The following is a 25336-nucleotide window of genomic DNA, read 5'->3' on the forward strand; positions in this document are numbered from 1 at the left end:
CTAATGGGGGGAGGGGGTGATGTGATGGTGGTCTGGGCGGGGCCTGACATGTAGGCCTTACGACGTATAAGCTCCTTATTAGGGGAACAATACTTACTGACAGAGGTGTCATAATGGTGGTCCTGGAGGGGTCTAACATGGGGCTGTTGGGCCTTACGGCGGATAATCTCCACCATGAGCGTCTGCTCCAGGCTCTCAAACTCTCGTGTCATGATGATCACGCTGTAGTTGTTTTCTTTCACTATAAACTTCAGGCAAAATTCCTGAATTTAGAAGTAGAATATATTAACTGTAAAATAATTATATTTCTCGAGTGTTAATTTTCAACTTTTTATTTGGGGGTAAATGGATCGTGTCGTGTAGATAGTAATACGTAAATTACCATTTGAACAGAAGCAAACTAATGTTTAGTTTGAAAAAAAATTGTTACATTTTTATGGAGAAATATTCTTCCAAATTTCCTTCAACAGTAGCCTTTGGAAAACATGAAATCTATAACAGACTTTCAATGCATTTTTTTCATCGATGTCATACCATATTTCAAATGAGTGCAGTATTATGATCACTCTTACAGAAACTAGACCAGATTTTCAACGGTCTTTTTCCACCTACACAATGCCATATTTTATGTAAACACAGTATAATGATCACTGCTACATAATCACCTTTAAATAGAATTGATACAAAAGTGGTTACAAAAGTTTCCCACGTTAGGGGTGTAAAATCTTTACAGAGTGAACCAACCTTGAGGAAGTCTAGCTGTAGCCTGGCGGCATTCTGCAGAGCTACGAGGACATTACTGGTGCTGATGCAGGCCTCCAGGTACTGGACACACAACTGCTCCAACCTCAACATGTGCAGCTGTAACATACCATTGGCCAGTTTCTTCACAAATTAACATAGCTATCACTTAAGTGAATACCCCCTAAAGGATGCCTAAACACAGGAATTACAGTTTTCGAACCATTTTTTATGGTTTATTTTTTTTATTTATAAGTCATGGACTTTAATTCTTGTTTAAACTAAATGAAATGCCACACAAATTGCAGGTGCACAATTGCCCATACTGACAAACATTCCTAATTCAATCAAATGCTCATAATGTAAGTGCAATATGATTGAAGAAAAAATTAACATGACTCATTTTCCCTGACAATTTCACATGAAATTCATATCTATATATTATTTACCTAAAAGTATATTTTAAACAAGTAGCTTCACCCAACTCACCTTCAATGCCAGCCTGTACACATCCATCATAAGAGACGTGACCTGATTCCCATCCAGTCTGTGTCCCGACTCTGAGCTATGTGGATGAATACGGTCTGTATAGATGTATGCAAGGACAAGCTGGAACGCATGGGGCTCTGCGTCCTCTATCTCTACAGAGACTGGCCCAAGGGGTCTTACCCCACCCTCACCCACACCTCCTTCAACATCCTGGTCAGCCTCCTCCTGCTGCTCTAGCTGAAAAAGTATAATTTAAAGCATCATTTATAGTGCAAATATAATTAATAATACATCTTACATTCAACACCAGTCAATAGATTTTGCTATATGGCAGTCAATAGTTTTTGTTATATGGCGGTCAATAGATTTTGCTATATTATATGGCGTTCAATAGATTTTGTTATATGGCGGTCAATAGATTTTGAATAGATTTTGCTATATGGCGTTCAATAGATTTTGCTTTATGGCATTCAATAGCTTTTAGTCCTAAGACTTTGCAATATGGTGGCAACAGATTTTGCAAATGGTGTACGATCGATTTTGCTATATGGCAGTCAATATATTTTTCACCATGGCAGTCAATAGTTTGTAAGCCGGTCAACAATTCCAATTTTTCTTCTAAGTTAAATATTTCTTCGGTCGGGCAATAGTTCACTGGACCTTGGCCTAATGATTTTGACTATTGACTGACGAGCCATTCAATAAGTGTAGCCTTTTTTAAGCTTTAAACTGGTGAAGTACACATTTTTGAAATTTTATGGTGTTGAACGTCTAATGTATGCAAAAGCCATGAAGGTATAAATTGCTTCCATGTAAACAATGGTTTTTTGATGTAGTCATAGAGCAAAGTTCACCACATGTTAGAATCACAATTTAGCAAATCTGTTGCTGAACTGACCAGTGTTATTGCTTGACGAATCTTCTGTTGCAACCAAGGTGACCGAGCAGTGACTATGGCAATGTGCGCGGGGATCCTCTCTTTGTCCTGTTTGTCAGAAATACTCATTATCTAACAAGATAAATGACAGGACTAAGATACAGTAAAATATGCTGGCAAAAGCAGAATACCACTTTGTTTGCTGGAAAATAATTTTATTGTTAACTAATTTATGACATTGATTTGAATGGTCTATAGTATATTGAAAATGATATCTTTATAACATTGACTGGAATGGTCCATGGTATATTGAAAATGTTATCTTTATAACATTGACTGGAATGGTCCATGGTATATTGAAAATGTTATCTTTATAACATTGACTGGAATGGTCCATGGTATATTGAAAATGTTATCTTTATAACATTGACTGGAATGGTCCATGGTATATTGAAAATGATATCTTTATAACATTGACTGGAATGGTCCATGGTATATTGAAAATGATATCTTTATAACATTGACTGGAATGGTCCATGGTATATTAAAAATGTTATCTTTATAACATTGACTCGAATGGTCCATGGTATATTGAAAATGTTATCTTTATAACATTGACTGGAATGGTCCATGGTATATTGAAAATGTTATCTTTATAACATTGACTGGAATGGTCCATGGTATATTGAAAATGATATCTTTATAACATTGACTCGAATGGTCCATGGTATATTGAAAATGTTATCTTTATAACATTGACTCGAATGGTCCATGGTATATTGAAAATGTTATCTTTATAACATTGACTAGAATGGTCCATGGTATATTGAAAATGTTATCTTTATAACATTGACTCGAATGGTCCATGGTATATTGAAAATGTTATCTTTATAACATTGACTAGAATGGTCCATGGTATATTGCAAATGTTATCTTTATAACATTGACTCGAATGGTCCATGGTATATTGCAAATGTTATCTTTATAACATTGACTAGAATGGTCCATGGTATATTGCAAATGTTATCTTTATAACATTGACTTGAATGGTCCATGGTATATTGCAAATGTTAACATTATGTCATTGACTCGAATGGTCCATGGTATATTGTAAATGTTAACATTATGTCATTGACTCGAATGGTCCATGGTATATTGTAAATGTTAACATTATGTCATTGACTTGAAGGGTCTAAAATATTGTAAAATTTATATATATATTTCCAGAGCAGTAAAAATTTGAGAATTAACAACGATAATGTTAACAACTTTGTTAACTTCAACAAAGATGTAAACAATCAGCCCATATATCAAACTAAAGCATTATAATGTGTATCTTGATATCCGTTTTGTGTTTTTTTGTTGAAGGAACCATTCAAATCAATTTATAAAATTTAACTTTTTCAATATACCATGGACCATTCGAGGAGCAAATTGTGACATTACAGTTACCTTTCCAACAATGAAGAAGACATCACAGAACTGTTTGCTTTCAAGAAGTTTCCCGAAATCATCGTGCAGGGTGCATTTTGGGTAGCATGAGAACTGGAATCGATACATCTCACCGCTGCGTACGTTGTTATCAACCGTTCCACCAAACACGTACATAGCGTCTGTCACCACAGCCGAAGCATGGAATAAACGACCAGCTGGAACCTGCAAGAAGAACGTTCTGTTGTGAAATGATTCACAAATTATCAGCATGTGTAACATAAAATTCAACCCTTGTACCATATTCCATCACTCGTAAGTGCTTCAGTACAAATATCCAATACACATGAAGTCAGCACGTGTAACATGAATATCCAACCCTTGTACCATGGATGTTTCATGTCGCCAGTAAAGCAATTGTTTTGGTGAGTGCTTCAATACAAATATCCAAAACACATGATGAAGTCAGCATGTGTAACGTGAAAATCCAACCCTAAATGTACCAAGTTTCATTACTCCAGTTATATAATCAATTGTTTTGGTGAGTGCTTCCGTACAAATATCTAATACACATAAAATAACTATGGTGAGTGATATCCATTATGCAGAAAACATGACTCCCTGACAAAATATTCTGGCTCAGCACTCACATTTCCAACATATTGTGAATCCTTAAATAAACCTTAAATGAGTATTAACTGTTTTAATGGGACCTCCTTAAGCTACCAGAGAGCCCTTAAATTTGTTGAGCATGAGGGTCTGATAGTCCCTAGAGAAAATCCTTACTATGTATTAGTGATGAAACGATAATCGAGTACAATCGATTAATCGTCGCTAACAATGCTATGTCGGCGACAATTGATAGTGGTTGTCCAAAATCGATGTCGCTAATGCTACTTCCGGTAACTATGTATTTTTTTGTTGTGGTTAATGTCGATTTAATGTTAATTTTTATTTCCGGTAAATTTTTGTTGAAGTCATTTTAACATGAGAGGTCACTCTCGTACACAAATGCGGTGCATGTTAACACTTTTGGTAAAAACTCTCCCAAAATAACATGTTTTTTAAATGTTTATATAAATCATAAAACCTTCTTCAATAACCTGTCTCTATGGTGTAGTGGGTCCGGTCTTACCGGTGATCCCGGCTCGATGAATTCTGTTTTTAAAACCTTTTTTAGTATCGTTTGTAATTCATTAATTTACTTTTTTGGGAAAGTTTTATGAAATTAAGATTTTCTAATGAAATTTTCAATATATCAGTTAATTGAATGTTAAGCTGGTTCACAAATATTTAATATGCGTTTACATGGATAATATGCTAAGATAACTTCTTGATGCGGTGTGCATCATTTTGCAATTAATGTGCAATTATTAGTATTTGTTCGTTGTGTTGTTGTGTTTTTTCGTTGAGTTATAAAAGACAGAAAAAGGTTATGGAAATTTACTTACTGTTGCAAATGGCATGACTATAGCATCACACGTACTGATCTTAGGTTTAACCATTTAAATGATCATGATGATACTATGTATAAAGAATGTATTGCTTACTGACATTATTAACTTGCGATTATAGTCTGATAGTACATCGAAATGCTTGGTCCGATTCGATTCGATTATCGATAGCAATTGGAGTCCGACACTATTATGTATGTCACCTTCATTAAGACTAAGTGCTTTAAGTAATGCATTAATTTCAATGCATTATCATGTTAAATTTGGACTGTAACGATTAAAACAAAAAAAGCGTCGTATGTATATATATTGCATGCATATCCCTAAATTTCGTCAAACTTGCCCCATATTTCGAGGCATGCAAGGCAATATTTGGCGCTCAATGTTTATCTGGGGAATTTGTGGCCTGATGATATAGCAATTTATAAAGGATAAAATCTTTTTATTCATACATAATGCACCAGTCAATTGTAACCACGGTCCCCCCCAGGTCCGGGGAATAGCGGGGACTTTGACATTCGGTCCAGCAAACCTCGGCTAAAATCCCCGCCCTGCAGGAACGAACAGATGGTAAAATCCCCGCCAAATGCCCCCGCACCTCAGGGACCCTAGGTAAGGCCCATTCCCCACTATATTTAAAGCGAAGACAAACCACCCAATTCACCCGGCACTGCGGGGCCACCTGAAAGGTTAAAACACGGCCCATTTCCCCGGCTATCCCCGGTCTACCCCCGGACCTGGGGGGTGGGGAGGGGGCGTGGTTACAACTGACTTGTGCATAAATCATATTCATTTTTTTGTATTAATTTTTAAAGTCAAATGAGTTAACATAATAATGCATTTAAATTAAAATCAATGCATTTCTTTTCTGCATCAATCTATATTTTCTGACTTTAGCGTTTTCTCAAAGTAGCCTCTATTTAACATATCATGGTCCACATTACAAGGACACTACAAAAGTTAAATTGAAAATCATCATCTTTATCCAACAGAAAATACCGCTCATGTAAAATGTTCAGTTCTTATAATCAATAAAATGCATGGCCTGACAGATTCAAATGTAGCTAATAAATCTGGCTATCTAAAGTGTGAATAGAGAAATAGAAAGTATAAAATGGACTTTAAAGGGTCTCGCTCATGTTTTTGGAACAACAATTATTTTTCGCGGTAATGCATCTGAAAACACTCATTTTATCATTATCTTTACTCTATGATATCGAAATTGCAAAAAAAATACAAATAAATAAAAAAGACGCTTTTTACAAACCATGAGCAAGTCCCTTTTAAATACTAATTTCAGTTGTTTAATATCCTCATTTTAAATTTCTCAAATTATACTCGATTAATATAATCCTAAACACAGGAAGGTAGCTTTCAGAAAGTCCTTGCAGACTTGACAGTAGACATTCCAGAAAGAGATCAATATCAGAACAATTATCACATCAGAGGAGCCAAACCTGCTAATTTCTACTAAGGTCAAGAGTTTTGTATCTTTTCAATCCTATGGTCCAAGGTGAAATATATTGCGATCTTACACAGTTGAACAAACCTTCTTATTTCTACTAAGGTCAAGAGTTTTGTATCTTTTTCGTTCCTATGGTCGCAAGGTGAAATATATTGCGATCTTACACAGTTGAACAAACCTTATTTCTACTAAGGTCAAGAGTTTTGTATCTTTTTCGTTCCTATGGTCGCAAGGTGAAATATATTGCGATCTTACACAGTTGAACAAAACCTTCTCATTTCTATTAAGGTCAAGAGTTTTGTATTTTTTTCAATCCTATGGTCACAAGGTGAAATATATTGTGATCTTACACAGTTCAGCAAAACCTTCTTATTTCTACTAAGGTCAAGAGTTTTGTATCTTTTTCAATCCTGTGGTCACAAGGTGAAATATATTGTGATCTTACACAGTTCAGCAAAACCTTCTTATTTCTACTAAGGTCAAGAGTTTTGTATCTTTTTCAATCCTATGGTCACAAGGTGAAATATATTGTGATCTTACACAGTTCAGCAAAACCTTCTTATTTCTATTAAGGTCAAGAGTTTTGTATTTTTTTCAATCCTATGGTCGTAAGGTGAAATATGTTGTGATCTTACACAGTTGAGCAAAACCTTCTTATTTTTACTATGATGAAGAGTTTTGTTTCTTTTTCGTTCTATAATGATTGACAAGGTGAAATATGTTATGATCTTACACAGTTGAGCATTTAACCTTCTTATTTCTACAAAGGTGAAGAGTTTTGTTTCTTTTTCGTTCCTATAATGATCAACAAGGTGAAACTTATTAACCGGAATATGCTTAATTAAATTGGATGTAAAATGACAGTTAAACTATTGAAGTTTTTCAGAAAAGCGTGTTAAATCTTATGCAAACTTGTCATTGAAATTGTGTCCGAGCTAAGCCCCGTGCATGATGACATTTGCTTTGGATGTGAAAGCCGGCTAAAATTTCAAAACAGTAAAAAATATTAATTTGATATTTTCACTGTTTTGAACAGTGAAAAATATTGTTATTTTTTATTTTTCATTAACAAATCTCTATTAATCACAGGAAAGCATATACAAAAATTTACATCAAAAATAACACTCAGTCATCATGAATTAATATTATAATATTTTTTTAAAAGTCAAACCCCATTGGTTCAATCTCCAGGAGACAATTATAAGCTAAAATTTCTCGAACCTTGGGGAATTCGAGCCATTTGCAGGAATGCTTCCCCTCAGTTTAAAGAAATTGTTCCGTAACATCCGGTTCAACTGAATAAGAAATTGAGCCAAGCAAGTTCAAGCCAATGTGGTTCGACCGCTAATGACTAATATGACTTAAGTGTAATTACTTTTGATGGGACGTCATAAGTTTATAGCACTGAAAATGTTCCCCGTTCGAAAGCATAATGTTTAACTTGCTTATAGCTCTGTAAATCATCAAATTAGTATTTATGATACAAACAGAATATATCATTCGTTATGAAATTTAATAAACCCATTTACTACAATTGATAAATACCAGCCAAGTCTCATTTTTATCAATTTTAGAAAATTACGCAATAAGTTTTGTATCTAATAACCACTAATGGAAACTCTTCTTTTTTGATTGTATATTTTCAATAACACTCAGACTTTTGAAACATTATAACTGTAGAAATTTAATTTGACATTTAGATGGTAGATTTTTACATCTGTTCATATAAACTGAACAAATCAAAAAAGTTACCAAGCAGATAATTTTCATTTCAATATTGAACAACTCTTCAATAGACTGCCCATCATGGTATAAGGGCTCTCAGTGTTTGTCATAAAGGGGACACCCAAAAAATGGCTGATTCCCAACAGATGGGGTTTCAAAAGACCTTGTTGGATAGCCATCCGGGGAAACAGACTTGGCCAATTATACCATCCGAGATAATTAATGTCGGAACGGCCCCTTGCCTGCTACAATTTTGCATCTAATTTGTTCAATCCCCTAGGCGATCAGTTACACCAGCCTGTAATACTTAATGACAATTATAATCTCCAATTTCTTTTAGATAAACCTGACCCTTATAATGACTAATATTAGCAATACCTTCAATTTCTTTTTGGAAACCAGAGACACAGCAAATCATGCAGTAATTATAGTTGTTCAGATGATGAATTTCAATTGTTATTTTCTTTGATAATTTTATCAATTTTTAGCAAGATTCAAGATGAACAAGGGAAAGTTACAGCACGGACACAACAACCTATACTCTATGTCCTTAAATATGCAGCACTCCATTGTGAATAAACACATAAGTGTGACCTTGACCTTAGGGGTAGGGACACGGGTCATTCACGCGACACGTTGTCTTGGTATGTGGAACACATGTGGCAAGTTATTTCAAAATCTGTCCATACATGGGAAAGTTACAGCCCGGACACGACAACCTATACTCTATGTCCTTATATGCAGCACTCCATTGTGAATAAACACTAAGTGTGACCTTGACCTTTGAGGTAGGGACACGGGTCTTGCACGTGACACGTCGTCTTGGTATGTGGAACACATGTGGCAAGTTATTTTAAAATCTGTCTATACATGGGAAAGTAACAGCCCGGACACGACAACCTATACTCTATGTCCTATATGCAGCACTCCATTGTGAATAAACACTGTGACCTTGACCTTAGAGGTAGGGGCACGGGTCTTGCACGCGACACGTCGTCTTGGTATGTGGAACACATGTGGCAAGTTATTTTAAAATCTGTCCATACAAGGGAAAGTTACAGCCCGGACACGAGTTATTGAGCAGGACACACGGACGGACGGAAGGACGGACGGACAGTGCGATTTTAATATGCCCACCTTCGGGGGCATAAAAACTATGTATAAATATATACCGCCATTGTGGATACAGAAGATAACCCAATCTAACAACACCAAATTTCCTGACACCAATTCATACTGTAATACCTTTTCTCTAAAGACCTATCATAAGATATAGAAGAAAACCTAGTCACACAAAGTTTTTCTGAAGCAAATATGTAATGTAATACTCCTTGACAAAAGGAACAGAAATATCCTTTCTTTAATAAGAGTGAAAAGTGCACTATTTCATCTAACTATACACAAAATCTTTCCCAAACTATTATAAGACAATTCAAAATCAGTATTTTACATTTGTTTAATCAGATCCTCTGTAAAAACATTACCATATTTTCCATAAAGATAACTTTTTTAACATACAAAACAAATTCCTTATTTAACGGTAGTCAGAAAATCCTCCGTTTAACACAATATTTTCCATGAAAAAAAAATCAGCTGTCACACAACTTTGCAACAAACTGATATAATTTTACTAATATTAGATATGGTTACTTTGGAAACCGCAACATCAGAAAATCACAGATATACATAGCACAAGTCCTTCCCCACAGGCTGTCAATAACAGATCAGTTTCTACATAAGTTGTCCCACACAAAACTTGCACCAGTAGCCAATGACATAAGATGACACATAACGGTGAACTGAGTCACAAACATGCACCAGGAATAATTCACTAACTGACTCGGCAATTATAAAATGGAAATTCTTAAATCAATATTTCCGAGCAACTTAAGTACCTGGGCCAATTGCTTTATTATATGTTTAGTTACTTATAATGCTTCTTAGAAATGACATCTAAGAAAAATCTAAGATAATACTTAGAACAAGGGCTGTCACAGGCGCATAACAAATGCCCCCTGAATAGGCCTTTTCAGATGAATAGCCGTTTGAATGAGTTTTGAGAACATTGAGAAAGGGTAATTTTCTGATGTTGGACTGACCATTTATTTCTCTAGTGACCACCAAAACTTAGTGTGACCTTGACATTTGACTTAAGAGAACAAGTGCTATGCACAACACACCTTCCAATGCATCTCTTAGTAACTTATCTGTGACGTTTCATCAAAATCCAATTGAAAATGACAAAGTTTCAGCTGAGACACAAGTTATTGCTTTGAACACCCTAGTGAACTCCACTGACAACTAAGTGTGACCCTGACCTTTGAGTTCGCAGAACAAATGCTAACCATGACATATCTGAGCAGCTCTGGTCAATTCAATGAAGATGGTCATAATCTGATTGAAAGAGACAAAGTTTCAAATGAGACAAGAGTTATTACTATGAAATAACTAAAAGGATCAATTGACCACCATGTGTGACCTTGACCTTTGAGATAAGAGCACAAACTTAATGCACAACATCCTTCCCATATTTCTCAACAATAATGTGAAGTTTCAATGAAATTAAACAATAAAAAAAAGAAGTTATTTCTGAAACAAGGTTGTAACAGACGGACGGACGGACAATGGACAGACAGAGGTGGACAGATCGACAGTGGTGCAATTTATATACGCCACCCTTAGGGTGCATAAAAATGGCAAATGACAACCGAGATTATTTGTACAATTAAAATAATTGGAAGGGAGTAATATCAATTAATGGCAGTCAGTCACAATTCAATTAAAGCAGAAACTCGTTTTCAAGACTACCTTTAAATAGATTGAAAATCAGTTGAAAAAGAGGAGCTATTAAACTTCAGTCATTATAAGCAATCTATATTCCACTAGCAATTAAAAAACAACCACGAGATTCCATAATCAGAAAATTGAATTTCTATAAAAAACGAGCACAGAAACTCATCATTTCACCATACAGGAGTCTCTGACTCTCCGTAGGCTCGGAATTGATATGAGCAATATTGGATCAATAAAAGCCACCATAACCTGGAGAAGGAAGGTCACATGGGACCATATTCCGCCTGATGACAATCTGTGATATCACAGACAAAATGATGCATATATCAGCTCATTTTCATCATATATATATATGAAGTGATGATCTAGAGGCCATAACAAAACAGAGCTGCAGAAGAAAAACCTGACTATTTTGAAGCTCTTTTGAGAGTTCTCCTGAATTTATATTTGAAGCAAACTAGAGTTTCAATACTAACAACAAATTAAGTAACAACCAAAAGAAACCAGTAAACAAATAAAAAATAGTGTTTTTTTTGTTTTTATTAGTCAATAGAGCCATAACATCCATGGAAATCCACGAATCCATGAACGATTCACATCCTTGATACGAGCAAATTACCCCTGATACAAGCAAATAACCTCCGAAACAAGCAAATTGTATAAGCACTGATACAAGAAAATAACCCTAAGACAAGCAAATAACCCCTGCTTAAAGTAAATAACCCCTGAAATCAGCAATCCTGATACAAGCAAATAACCCCCAAAACAACAAAATAACCCCTCAAACATGCTAATAATGCCTGATACAAGTAAATAACACCTGGTAAAAGCAAATAGCACCTGATGCAAGCAAAAAACAAGAGCTGTCACAGTATGTGACGAATGCCCCCAAATGTGACATTGACCTATGAACAAGGTCAGTACATGAAAAGTTGATCTTGCCTTTACATGTCAAATACATATGGCAAGTTATTTTAAATGGCCTCTGAACATAAAAAAAATACCACCCATATTTGACAACCTACACTCTTATGACCTTATATTCAGTATTCCATTGTAAATAAACACTAAGTGCATCTTTCACCTTAGAGGTAGGGACATGGGTCTTGCATGTGACACATCGTCTTGGTATGTCGAACACATGTGGCAAGTTATTTTAAAATCTGTCCATACAAGAAAAAGTTACAGCCCGGACACAACAACCTATACTCTATGTCCTTATATGCAGCATTCCATTGTGAATAAACACTTAAGTGTGACCTTGACCTTAAAGATAGGGAAACGGGTCTTGCACGAGACATGTCGTCTTGATATGTCAAACACATGTGGCAATTTATTTTAAAATCTGTCCATAAAAGAGAAAGTTACAGCACTCCATTTTGAATAAACACTAAGTGTGACCTTGACCTTTGAGGTAGGGACATGGGTCTTGCACGTGACACATCGTCTTGGTATGTGGAACACATGTGGCAAGTTATTTGAAAATCTGTCTATACATGGGAAAGTAACAGCCCGGACACAACAACCTATACTCTATGTCCTTATATGCAGCACTCCATATGAATACACACATACGTGTGACTTGACCTTAGAGGTAGGGACATGGGTCTTGCATGTGACACGCTGTCTTGGTATGTGGAACACATGTGGCAATTTATTTTAAAATCTGTCCATACAAGGGAAAGTTACAGCCCAGACACGGCAACTTATACTCTATGTCCTTATATGCAGCATTCCCTTGTGAATAAACACATAAGTGTGACCTTGACCTTAGAGGTAGGGACACGGGTCTTGCATGCGACAGGTCCTCTTGATATGTGGAACACATGTGGCAAGTTATTTTAAAATCTGTCCATAAAAGAGAAAGTGTAACAGCCCGCACACAACAACCTATACTCTATGTCCTTATATGCAGCACTCCATGAGTATACACACATAAATGTGAGCTTGACCTTAGAGGTAGGGAAACGGGTCTTGCATGCGACTAGTTGTCTTGGTATATGGAACACATGTGGCAAGTTATTTTAAAATCTGTCCATACAAGGGAAAGTTACAGCCTGGACACGACAACCTATACTCTATGTCCTTATATGCAGCACTTTATTGTGAATAAACACCTAAGTGTGACCTTGACCTTAGAGGTGGGGAAACGCTTTTTGCACGTGACACGTTGTCTTGGTATGTGGAACACATGTGGCAAGTTATTTTAAAATCTGTCCATACAAGGGAAAGTTACAGCCCAGACACGACAACCTATGCTCTGTGTCCTTAATTGCAGCACTCCATTGTGAATAAATAATAAGTGTGACCTTGACCTTAGAGGTAGGGACACGGGTCTTGCACACGACACGTCGTCTTGGTATGTGGAAAGTTATTTTACAAGAGCCGTCGTAAGACAGCGGGCTCAACTACGCCGCTTTGTTTTAGAATAAAATAAAGATGTATTAATACCAAGTTTGGTCTCTTTATGTCAAACCTAACTAAAATTATTCGATACATAAGGTGACTTTGATGCTCCCCTCCCACCAGCCTGCCCAAACAATGATGCAAGTCATTCAAATAACTTGATTTCCCATTATGAAAATGTGGTTAAGAATATACAAATATGCCTTTCAAAGGAAAAAAAAATAAAAAAAATCAAGGGCCATAATTTGTATTTAGGCTTAAAACAGAGTTATGTTTCTTGTTGGAAGATGGTCGTAAATAATTTTGAATGTTATTAAGTGCATTTAATGAACGGTATAGAAGTTTTTTTTATTAAAATCCCAACTTGCCCTTAACTTTAACTTGCCCTAAAACTTTAACCTAAGTCAATCAGGGGCCATAACTTGTATTAAGGATATGGAGTTATGTAACCTCATTGGGTGATGGTCCTGAACAAATGTGTGAAGTATTAAGTCAATTGAATGAAGGGTATAAAAGTTATTCAACAATATCCCAACCTGCCCTAAAACTTTAACCTAAGTTCCATAGTCAATCAGGGGCCATAATTTGTATAAAGATAATATGGAGTTATCTAACCTCATCATGTGATGGCTCTGAACATCTGTGTAAAGTATAAAGTCAATTGAATGAATGGTATTGGAGTTTTAAGTGAAAATCCCAACTTGCCCTAAAACTTTAACCTGCCCTAAAACTTTAACCTAAGTCAATCAGGGGCCATAACTTGTATTTAGGATAATATAGAGTTATGTAACCTCATTGTGGAATGGTTCTAAACAACTGTGTGAAGTATTAAGTCAATTGAACAAAGGATATAGAAGTTATCAATAAATATTCTAACTTGCCAAAAAACTTTAACTAAGTTCCATAGTCAATCAGGGGCCATAATCTGTGTAAAGAATAATATGGAGTTATCTAACCTCATCATGTGATGGCCCTGAACAACTGTGTGAAGTATTAAGTCAATTGAATGTAGAGTATTGGACTTATAAGTGAAAATCCCAACTTGCCCTAAAACTTTAACCAGACACCGACGCCGACGCTGGGGCGAGTAGTATAGCCCACCTATTCTTCGAATAGTTGAGCTAAAAATCTGTCCATACAAGGGAAAGTTACAGCCCTAACACGACAACCTATACTCTATGTCCTTATATGCAGCACTCCATTGTGAATAAACACTAAGTGTGACCTTGACCTTAGTGGTAGGGACACCGGTCTTGCACGCAACACGTTGTTTTGGTATGTAGAACCCATGTGGCAACTTTTTTTAAATCTGTCCATACAAGGGAAAGTTACAGCCCGGACACAAGTTATTGAGCTGGACACACGGACAGACGGTGCGATTTTAATATGCCCACCTTCGGAGGCATAAAAAGCTTGACAAAAGCAAATTACCCATGATACAAGCAAATAACCCCCGAAACAAGCAAATAACCCCTGATACAAGCAAACAACCCCCGAAACAAGCAAATAACCCCTGATACAAGCAAATAACCCCTGACACAAGCAAATAACCCATGATACAAGCAAATAACCACTGATACAAGCAAATAACCCCTGATACAAGCAAATAACCCCTGATACAAGCAAATAACCACTGATACAAGCAAACAACCCCCGAAACAAGCAAATAACCCCTGATACAAGCAAACAAACCCCAAAACAAGCATATAACCACTGATACAAGCATATAACCACTGATACAAGCAAATAACCCATGATACAAGCAAATAACCACTGATACAAGCAAATAACCCCTGATACAAGCAAATAACCCCTGATACAAGCAAATAACCACTGATACAAGCAAATAACCCCTGATACAAGCAAATAACCTATGATACAAGCAAATAAGCCCTGATACAAGCAAATAACCCCTGATACAAGCAAATAACTCCTGATACATGCAAATAACCTCTGATACATGCAAATAACACTTACCATGCTCTCGGGTGATGGTTCTGTGATAGACCAGGTCTGTGAATCTAAATCAAAACTGAAACAAGATGAAAAAAAACTTCTAAATATTTAGTTTACTTACTAAGCATACTATAACAGTTATATTTAAAGTGGAGTTATAACATCCAATAAAATTTTAAACACATTGGCTTAAATGATTTCAGATCTATTCCATGGTTATGAATTTTAATTCCAACATCATCAATTTTAAGAACAGCATGAGTAATAGGCCTCAATAGGACGATTTCTGAAGTATTATTGGCTTAACTGAGAACAATATTTAATTCTTAAATATAACGTAAAAAGAAAGGAAATAAAGTCTGGTTGTTTTAAATTTTAACTAGAGATGTTTGTCAAACATTATGCCCCATTGAGTGTCATGTTGTCAGAAACATTTGGACAATTGAATGAAATATACATGGACTGAAACAATAGCTGATTTGTCATTGACATTGGATGCCTTTGAGGCAGTTTTAAGATTACGACCATTCAAAGAGTGAAGATAGTAGGTAGTTTTTAATCATGTGCAGATGATGACTGATATTTACAGATAAACATGTATCCTCTCAGCAGCAGGGAATAAGTAAATATGATGCAAGTTTTGATGATCAATACAAGTTGTGACCTTGACCTTTGACCGCATCTATTGGTCAGCCCCAACCTAAATGACAAGTTTAAAGGCCAGCAGGCATTGTCTATTTATCACAGCTTTATGCGTACAAGGTCACTGTGACCTTGACCTTTGACCCAATGACCCCTTAATCTACTGGTCAGGCCCAGCCTCCTTGTAAAGTTTGATAACCATAGGTCCAGACATTGCTGAGTTATCACTCTGAGAAGTTTCGTCAACCTTTTCTCGTCAAAGGTCACTGTGACCTTGACCTTTGACCAGATGCCACCTTAAATCAGTAGGGGTCATCTTCTGGTCAGGCCCAGCCTCCATAAAGTTTGATGACCATAGGTCCAGGCATTGTTGAGTTATCACTCGGAGAAACTTTATCAACCTTTTCCTATCAAAGGTCACCGTGACCTTTGACCTGATGCCCCCTTAAATCAAAAGGGTTCATCTACTGGTCAGGCACAACCTTCATGTCAAGTTTGATGACCATAGGTCCAGGCATTGTTGAATTATCACTCTGACAACCTTTGATCGACCGACTGACATGTACAAAGCAATTCAAATTTTGTCTTTAGCATTATTCTATTGAGAAATTATTGATTTAAGTAATGTTTACACCTCAACTTCAATTCCTTAAATGAACTGCCTTTCGGCAATTGCGTTTATCAAGCGATGAACGCAACATTTTCGGATATGTTCGGATCGCGATTCGTCGCATCACAATATACATGAAAACTATTGATCTTGTTATTGTTTGTATTGTGTCAGCAGGTCCCGTGAAATATAAATCAGTATTTTAAAAAGTGTTAATTTATTATATTTTAAATGTATTGCCGCCATAAGTGTTTCAATTTTACATTTAAAAGTGATATCAAGTGGTTGATCTTTTCCCGCGTTATTGTGATGTCATTTGAAAAATGTTTCTGCTTACAATTGGGTCGTTCTATTTACTGAATGCCATGGGTAAGAAAAGATTACTGAGAAGTTTTTTTAAATGAATTAAAGAATGTTTTTAACAATTATTGAATGAATAATGAGCTATTGGTGTAAATATAAGGAATGAATTGCAGAGTTGATGTCACTATCGGGGATTATGAACGCAATTGGGCTGGTCAAAGTACACGTGGATTCCTTCACACTCCACACACTTTGACCAGCCTAATTGTGTTCATACCCTGATAATGACATCACCTCGCAATTCGTTCCTTAATTGATTGCATTTTTTCTAGCCTTTTTGCTGTATGAATGCAGTAGGGCACCCGACCTAATTCCATGAACCACACTAGAAAAAAATTATTGGAAAATGTGATCAGTACCTAAATCAACATTTTAAAACATCATTCATTTTGATTAAAAATGAGGTGTATCTCCTGCAATTAAGTATTTGTTCTTAAAGAACTGAAGGTTTTTAATAATGGAAGAACTATATAAAGTGTTTACATGCTAACAATGGCAACAGCTATGACAACATTTTTTTTATTTTCCTATAAAAATACGAAATAAACAAACAAGAGGGCCATGATGGCCCTAAATCGCTCACCTGAGTAAAAGAGTTTAACCTTTGTTATTAATATAGCTTGTTTCTCAAAGAATATTGAACAAGAGCTGTCAAAGTATGTGACAAATGCCCCCCAATGTGACATTGATCTATGAACAAGTACGTAAAAAGTTGATCTTGCCTTTATGTGTCAAATACATATTGCAAGTTATATTAAATTGCCTCTGAGCATAGAAAAAAACCCAATCATACTAAATGACAGCCAACACTCTTTATGTCCTCATATTCAGCATTCCATTGTGAATAAACACTTAGTGTATCTTTCACCTTAGAGGTAGGGACATGGGTCTTGCACACGACACGTTGTCTTGGTATGTCGAAAATATATGGCAAGTCATTTTAAAATCTGTCCATATAAGAGTAAGTCACAGCACGGACACGACAGCCTATATTTTCCTTCAGGTTGCCATGGCAACCAGAGTTGCGCATGGAATTAATTTTTTTGAACAATTTTGAAAAAGCACCAACCAAGGATCATTCCTATGAAGTTTCATCAAAATTGTCCAAGCGGTTTAGGAGAAGAAGATGATTGTAACCAATTGTTGACACATTTCCTTTAGGTTGCCATGTCAACCAGAGTTCTACATGGAATTAATTTCTTTGAACAATTTTGAAAAAGCACCAAACCAAGGATCATTCCTATGAAGTTTCATCAAAATTGTCAAAGCAGTTTAGGAGAAGATGATTATAACCAATTGTTGACATTTTCCTTTAGGTTGCCATGGCAACCAGGCCAAACAAAAATTATGTGAACAAATTTAAGAGAGGTCCATGCAAGGACACTTCAAACCAAATTTGCTGAAGATCTATCAAGGGGTTCATGCGAAGAAAATGTTAAGTTTTTTTTACTAACTTTAGCTCTGGTGGCCCTTAAAAGGGGCCAAACAAAATTATTTGAAAAGACCTGACAGAGGCCCATGCTAGGATGCTTCAGACTTGAAGATCCATCAAGCAGTTAATAAGATCAAGTTGTTTAAAGGTTTTTTCTATTTTTTGCTCTGGTGACCCCTAAAAGGGGCCAAACAAAACCATTTGAACAAAGTTGAGAGAGGACCATGTAAGGATGCTACATATCAAGTATGGAGTCATTCTGACCTTTACTTTCAGAGAAAAAGATGTTTAAGTGACAAGACAATGTAAAAACAAATGACCCCTGAGCAAGGCCAATTTGACCCCGGGACAATAATTTGAATACCTTTGGTGTAGGTCCACTAGGTAACACTATATACCAAATATGAAAGCTCTAGGTCTTATATTTTGGAGAAGAGGATTTTTAAAGTTTTATTATATAAGACTATATAAAAATATTGAAAACCTAAGCCTATGAACACGGGGCGTGACCAATTTTGACCCCAGGGCTAAAGTTTGAACAATCTTAATAGTGGTCCGATAAACAATGCTTCATACCAAATATCTAAGGCCTTCGCCTTTTGGTTTCGGAGAAGAAGATTTTATAAGTTTTCATCATATACATATATAAGGAAACCCATGACCGCCCGGGTGGGGCCATTTTTTTTACCCCAGGGCCAAAGATTGAACAATATTGGTACAAGTCAACTAGATGATATATCATGCCAAATATCTAAGCTCTTGTCACTACTTGATTTTACGTGTGTATCTATATATGTATATTTGTTATCAATTGTTGTATGTGGCCCATATTGAAAATTGGTATGTGTACTAAATATGTTATCCAGTTTAAATTAAGACGTTACTTGTCTTTGTGAGTTCGGAGAAGATTTTTTAAGTTTTCACTATAACACATATAGAGAAAACCCATCAGCCCCGGGGTGTGGCCAATTTTGACCCCAGGGCCATAATTTGAACAAACTTTGTAGAGGTCCACTAGACGATGAATCATGCCAAATATCTAAGCTCTAAGCCACGTAAGTTCAGAGGAGATGATTTTTGAAGTTTTAACTATAAACATATAGAGAAATGACCCCCGAAGGGAGTGAGGCCAATTTTGACCCCAAGGCCATAATTTGAACAATCTTTGTAGAGGTCCACTAGAAGATGAATCATGCCAAATATCTAAGCTCTAGTCCAAGTAAGTTCAGAGGAGAAGATTTTTGAAGTTTTAACTATAAACATATAGAGAATACCCTAACCCCCCTGGGCGGGGCCAATTTTGACCCCAAGGCCATAATTTGAACAATCTTTGTAGAGGTCCACTAGACGATGAATCAAGCCAAATATCTAAGCTCTAAGCAACGTAAGTTCAGAGGAGATTTTTGATTTTTTTTAATATAAACATATAGAGAAAACCCATGACCACCCAGGGGCGGGGCCAATTTTGACCACAGGGCCATAATTTGAACAATCTTTGTAGAGGTCCACTAGACGATGAATCATGCCAAATATCTAAGCTCTAGTCCAAGTAAGTTAAGAGAAGAAGATTTTTGAAGTTTTAACTATAAACATATCAAGTATACCCATGACCCCCTGGGGCGGGGCCAATTTTGACCCCAAGGCCATAATTTGAACAATCTTTGTAGAGGTCCACTTGACGATGAATCATGCCAAATATCTAAGCTCTAGTCCAAGTAAGTTCAAAGGAGAAGATTTTTGAAGTTTTCACTATAAACATTTAGAGAATACCCTAACCCCCTGGGGCGGGGCCAATTTTGACCCCAAGCCCATTATTTGAACAATCTTTGTAGAGGTCCACTAGACGATGAATCATGCCAAATATCTAAGCTCTAGTCCAAGTAAGTTCAAAGGAGAAGATTTTTGAAGTTTTCACTACAAACATATAGAGAAAACCCATGACCCCCTGGGGCGGTGCCAATTTTGACCCCAAGGCCATAATTTGAACAATCTTTATAAAGGTCCACTAGACGATGAATCATGACAAATATCTAAGCTCTAGTCCAAGTAAGTTCAGAGGAGAAGATTTTTGAAGTTTTAACTATAAACATATAGAGCATACCCATGACCCCCCAGGGCGGGGCCAATTTTGACCCCAGGGCCATAATTTGAACAATCTTTGTAGAGGTCCACTAGACGATGAATCATGACAAATATCTAAGCTCTAGGCCAAGTAAGTTCAGAGAAGAAGATTTTTTAAGTTTTAACTATAAACATATAGAGAAAACCCATGACCCCCCGGGGCAGGGCCAATTTTGACCCAAGGGCCATAATTTGAACAATCTTGGTAGTGGACCATTTGGTGATCCTACCTACCATATATCAACGGCCTAAGCCTTGTGGTTTGGGAGAAGAAGATTTTTAAAGTTTTTCCTTTCCATTGCCATGGCAACCAGAGTTCTGCATGGAATTCAATTCTTTGAACAATTTTCAAAGGGGACCACCCAAGGAACATTCCTGTGAAGTTCGGATGAAATTGGCTAAGCAGTTTATGAGGAGATGTCGTTTAAAGTAAAAGTTTACGGACGGACGCCGGACGCCGGACAAATTGTGATCACAAAAGCTCACCTTGTCACTATGTGACAGGTGAGCTAAAAAATCATACACATTTATTTTCTGGTTATATAAACTTTAAAAATCCCTAGACCATTAGTTTTAAAAGACAGTATGTGTACTAGGTACATGTTTCTCAATTTACCAAGATGAACATGTGTTCTAAATTTCACATTTAATTTCTTGAAGATTTTTCAACAATGGCCAAAATATGAAGTTTTTACAAGTGCATGTCAAGAATTTATCCGCTTTGACAACAAGTTATTTGTTCATAAAAAGACGAAACTAACCAAGAAATGATATAAAATCTAATGCAAGGTTATATAAACTTTAACATTGCTAGACCATTAATTTCAAAAACAACTGCAGTCGGGTGGGCTCATATCAGGGTAGGACAGCATGTTGCGTGAACACCAAAAAATAAATTTGCATTAATTCTTCCAATTTTTACGAGAATGGACTACATAGACACTCGGGCATATTTATTCCGAACAGCATCAAGATCGCATGACTAATAAAAAAGTTATCACAATGTCTTTACATCTAGTATTGCAGTCTACGGACTATACACAATGTACAATAACAAGTTAATAAATGATGGAACTTTATTGTTTATAACTTGTAAACTGCTTTGAGCAATAGAACAATATACTACAACCTTAACAAAAAACATTTCCATAACAAAATTTGCCTCATTAAAAAAAAAATAGGTGTTAGCTCTTGTACTCTACTTTCAATGAAATGCCACTATCCTGTCAAATACAACTATGGATAGAAGAGCATAGACAGAATGATAACTAGTACTTTGGCACACCCATCAGTTTCCATACAGAAGAAAACATACAACTCTCTTTGCATATGGAGTACTAGTGTTTACAAAATATGCTATACAATTCATGTTTTTAAAAGTCTACGGACTATACAAACATCATACAGTTGTCTTAGCAGTCTAGTTCCACAGTCCTTATATTCTCTTTTGAGACACACATTCTTATGCAGCTTTCCTTCTGCCTTCTTACAAAGTGTTCTGTTCATCAGTTCATGCTTCTCATATGGTGGCTTTTCTAGATGCCTTTAATGTTATCAAGGCTTAGGAAGGATTTCAAAGCTTTTGATTTTAGAGCAATGTTGCAATATATCTGGAAAAAGCATGATTTACGGTTTGTTTCTGACACACGCATGACATGTCGGGGCTTCAGTTTCTTGAAAGTGGAGAAACCAACCTTAACATTTGGATATTTTGTTTTATATGTGTGGTATGCAGTTTTAAGGTTTAGCGAAGGTTAAAGTTAAAGGGCAAGTTGGGATTTTAACTTATACCATACCATTCCAATTTCCATTTAGTCAAATACCATTCATTCAATTGACTTAATACTCCACACAATTGTTCAGAGCCATCACATACTGAGGTTGGATAACTCAATATTATCTTTTATACAAAGTATGGTCCCTGATTGACTATGGAATTTGAGGGCAGGTTGGGATATTTATTAATAACTTTCATTTCCCTTCATTTAATTGACTGAATACTCCACACAATTGTTTAGGACCATCACCCAATGAGGTTATATAAATCCATATTATCCTTCATACAAGTTATGGCCTCTGGTTGTCTTAAGTTAAAGTTTTAGGGCAAGTTAAAGTTAAGGGAAAGTTGGGATTATAATAAAACAACTTCTATACCTTTCATTCAATGCACTTAATGAAATGCAAAATTATTGACGACTATCTTACAACAAGGAACATAACTCCATTTTAACCCTAAATACAAATTATGACCCTTAAATATTTTTTTTTTTAATTTTATTTTAATTTGTTTTGAAAGGCACATTTTTATATTCTTAACCACATTTTTATAAAGGGAAAACAAGTTATTTGAATGACTTGCGTCATAATTCAGGCGGGCTGGTGGATGGGCAGTATCAAAGTCACCTTATGTATCAAATAATTTTAGCCAGGTTTGACATAACGAGACCAAACATGGTATATACGAAGAGTTAATGGAGACCTTTTTTGGGAATGGGTTTGAGGCCCCTACGATCAAGGTCAAGGTAACTATAAATAGAAAAAGGGTTGGTAGTGAATAATAGTGAGTAAGTAAGGGTCTACATATTGTGACCAAGCTTTGTATATAGGAAGAGTTTATAGAGACCTTTCCTGAGATTGTTTTTTTGGGCCCGAGAGCTATGGTCTAGGTCAAGGTTACTGTTGCTAAAAAAATAAATATGGTTAGTACTGAATAACTCAAGTAAGGGTTGACATAGTGTGACCAAACTTGGTTTATATAAGTTTATGCAGAGCTTTTATGGATTGCCTTTTGGCCCCCTAGGGTCAAGGTCACTGTTACTAAAAAATTACTGTTTCAGTCATGGATGACATACTGTGACCAAACTTGATATGTAGGAAGAGTTTAAGGAGGATTTTCATGGGATTGTGTTTGGGGCCCTTAGGATCAAGGTCCCTGTTACAAAAAATAGAAGAAAGCAGTTGAAACTGAATCTCTTCTGCCAATCATTGAAAACCTGGTTTTGTCACATCGCGATTCTTGTTCACTTTTTAATTTGATTGTTTTATTGCTTTTGATAGGCACATATTACATCGTTATTGTATTCACTTCTAAGTCAAAGTGACTTAGTCAAGTCCGCTGTCTTCCAACAGCTCTTGTTTATTTGTCTGCTTCCATTTTGCTCTCAGATTCATTTATTTTGCCCCTTGTCTTGATTTACACTTTTTACTGTAAATATTACTGTTAAAACTGGATGTTATAGATATATGGTATAGTCCGTAGACTTTTTTATTATCCATATATAAGGTGATTCAATCATTGGAATACTAAATACATGCTAGGTAGTCTTATTTATTTAGTTAGTGTGTACCTAAACAAGCATCTTAAACATCATTTAGTGCATCATGAAAAATAAGGTTCCACGGTTGGATCAAATATTCGCAGTTTCAATGCTTAATTTACTAAATTCATTGAAAATTAAGAAAAATAACTAAAAAATAATGGTTTATACATTTTAAACAAACCACAGTACTGAAAACCTTGTAGAAACAGTAAATAAAGTAGTGCTTAATGCATTGCTGTCAAAAATAATGGTGATGAAAATATTAGGTCTACGGACTATACGGTATACGGACAAAGTTTGACAGCGTGTTGTGAACACAACAACTGTCCAAAGTGGGAAACCATACTTGCTTCTTTTTATGTTTACCAATCTAAAATAGAAAATGATAAAGAGGAGTGATAAAAGTTATCAGTCTAACAACTGTTCGCTGTTAAACTTAGGTCTACGGACTTTACCAAAAAAGCAAGTGTTTTGAGGTTGCGTTTTTAACACATATTATGCGTTCAAACTAATCATGTGGTATTGCTTGGTTAATTGATGTCTAAATAACACTAGAAAAAAGAAATCAGTCATTAAACCATAAAGTTTGTAGAAATTATGTTATTTGTTTGGAAATGTTCAGAATTAATGATTTCATAACGATTGCCTACATTTAAAATATATGTTGCATCTTTTTTAATTTTTGTCCGATTTTGATGCGGTTAAAAGAGTTATTATTGGTAGTGAATTTCTAACAATAATATACAAATATAGCATTAATTCTTTCATTTGTAACTGAGAAAACTATTTTCAAAAAAACAGTAAAATTTAAGTGCAACATGAAAATGCTTAAAAAACACCAATATTTTGGAACTTTACAAAAAACCGTGAAAATGCGATTCTACAAACCATGCCTTAATATATATACAAAGAAAGAGAAAAGCCTCACCAATCTGAAAATGTCATGAAAGTATCGATAAAACTTAAAATCGTTTCCACACATTCCTATAACCAAGGGCAGGTAGCCATTCCTACCCTGATCTGTGCCCACCCGAGTATGTCTATTAACATAACGGCTATGACAACATTAATTAAATTTTTTTTTATAAAAGATAAACAAACTAGAAGCGCCGCAATGCGACGAAACCAGGTTTTTGTTATGGGCAATCAGAAATTATAGCCAATTAATTTGTTGTATGACTTTATCTTTAATTTTATCAAAAAGAGATGCAACTGAAAATTACTGTTGGCGGAAACCATTTTTCTATTTTTAGTAATAGTGACCTTGACCTTAGCCCCTCCCCACTCAAAAGCAATTCCAAGCTAGCTTTTCACATAAGCTACCTACACACTAAGTTTCATCAATATCTATCAATGCTAACTTATGTTATTGGGCAGAAACCATTTTTCTATTTTTAGTAACAGGCAACCTTGACCTTAGCCCCACCCCCCTCAAAAGCAATCCCAAGCTAGCTCTGTACATAAGCTACCTACACACCAAGTTTCATCAATATCGGTCAATGCTAACTAAA

The 25336-nt window shown here is 35.7% G+C and overlaps 1 protein-coding gene across 1 annotated transcript in view; it reads right to left on the reverse strand.

Moving 5' to 3' along the window:
- The window catches only part of LOC128232638 (leucine-zipper-like transcriptional regulator 1), a 55240-nt gene that overhangs the window by 19267 nt on the left and 10637 nt on the right, over positions 1 to 25336 (reverse strand). Inside the window, exons 8-13 of the mRNA XM_052946309.1 lie at positions 15359 to 15413; positions 3560 to 3763; positions 2129 to 2215; positions 1231 to 1467; positions 745 to 861; positions 98 to 263 (exon numbers count right to left, since the gene is read on the reverse strand). Coding sequence (XP_052802269.1) covers positions 98 to 263; positions 745 to 861; positions 1231 to 1467; positions 2129 to 2215; positions 3560 to 3763; positions 15359 to 15413 — 866 coding nt within the window. The remainder of the gene's footprint in view (positions 1 to 97; positions 264 to 744; positions 862 to 1230; positions 1468 to 2128; positions 2216 to 3559; positions 3764 to 15358; positions 15414 to 25336) is intronic.

This window comes from Mya arenaria, chromosome 4 (assembly GCF_026914265.1).
Source record: "Mya arenaria isolate MELC-2E11 chromosome 4, ASM2691426v1".
Taxonomy (NCBI): Eukaryota; Metazoa; Mollusca; class Bivalvia; order Myida; family Myidae; genus Mya; species Mya arenaria.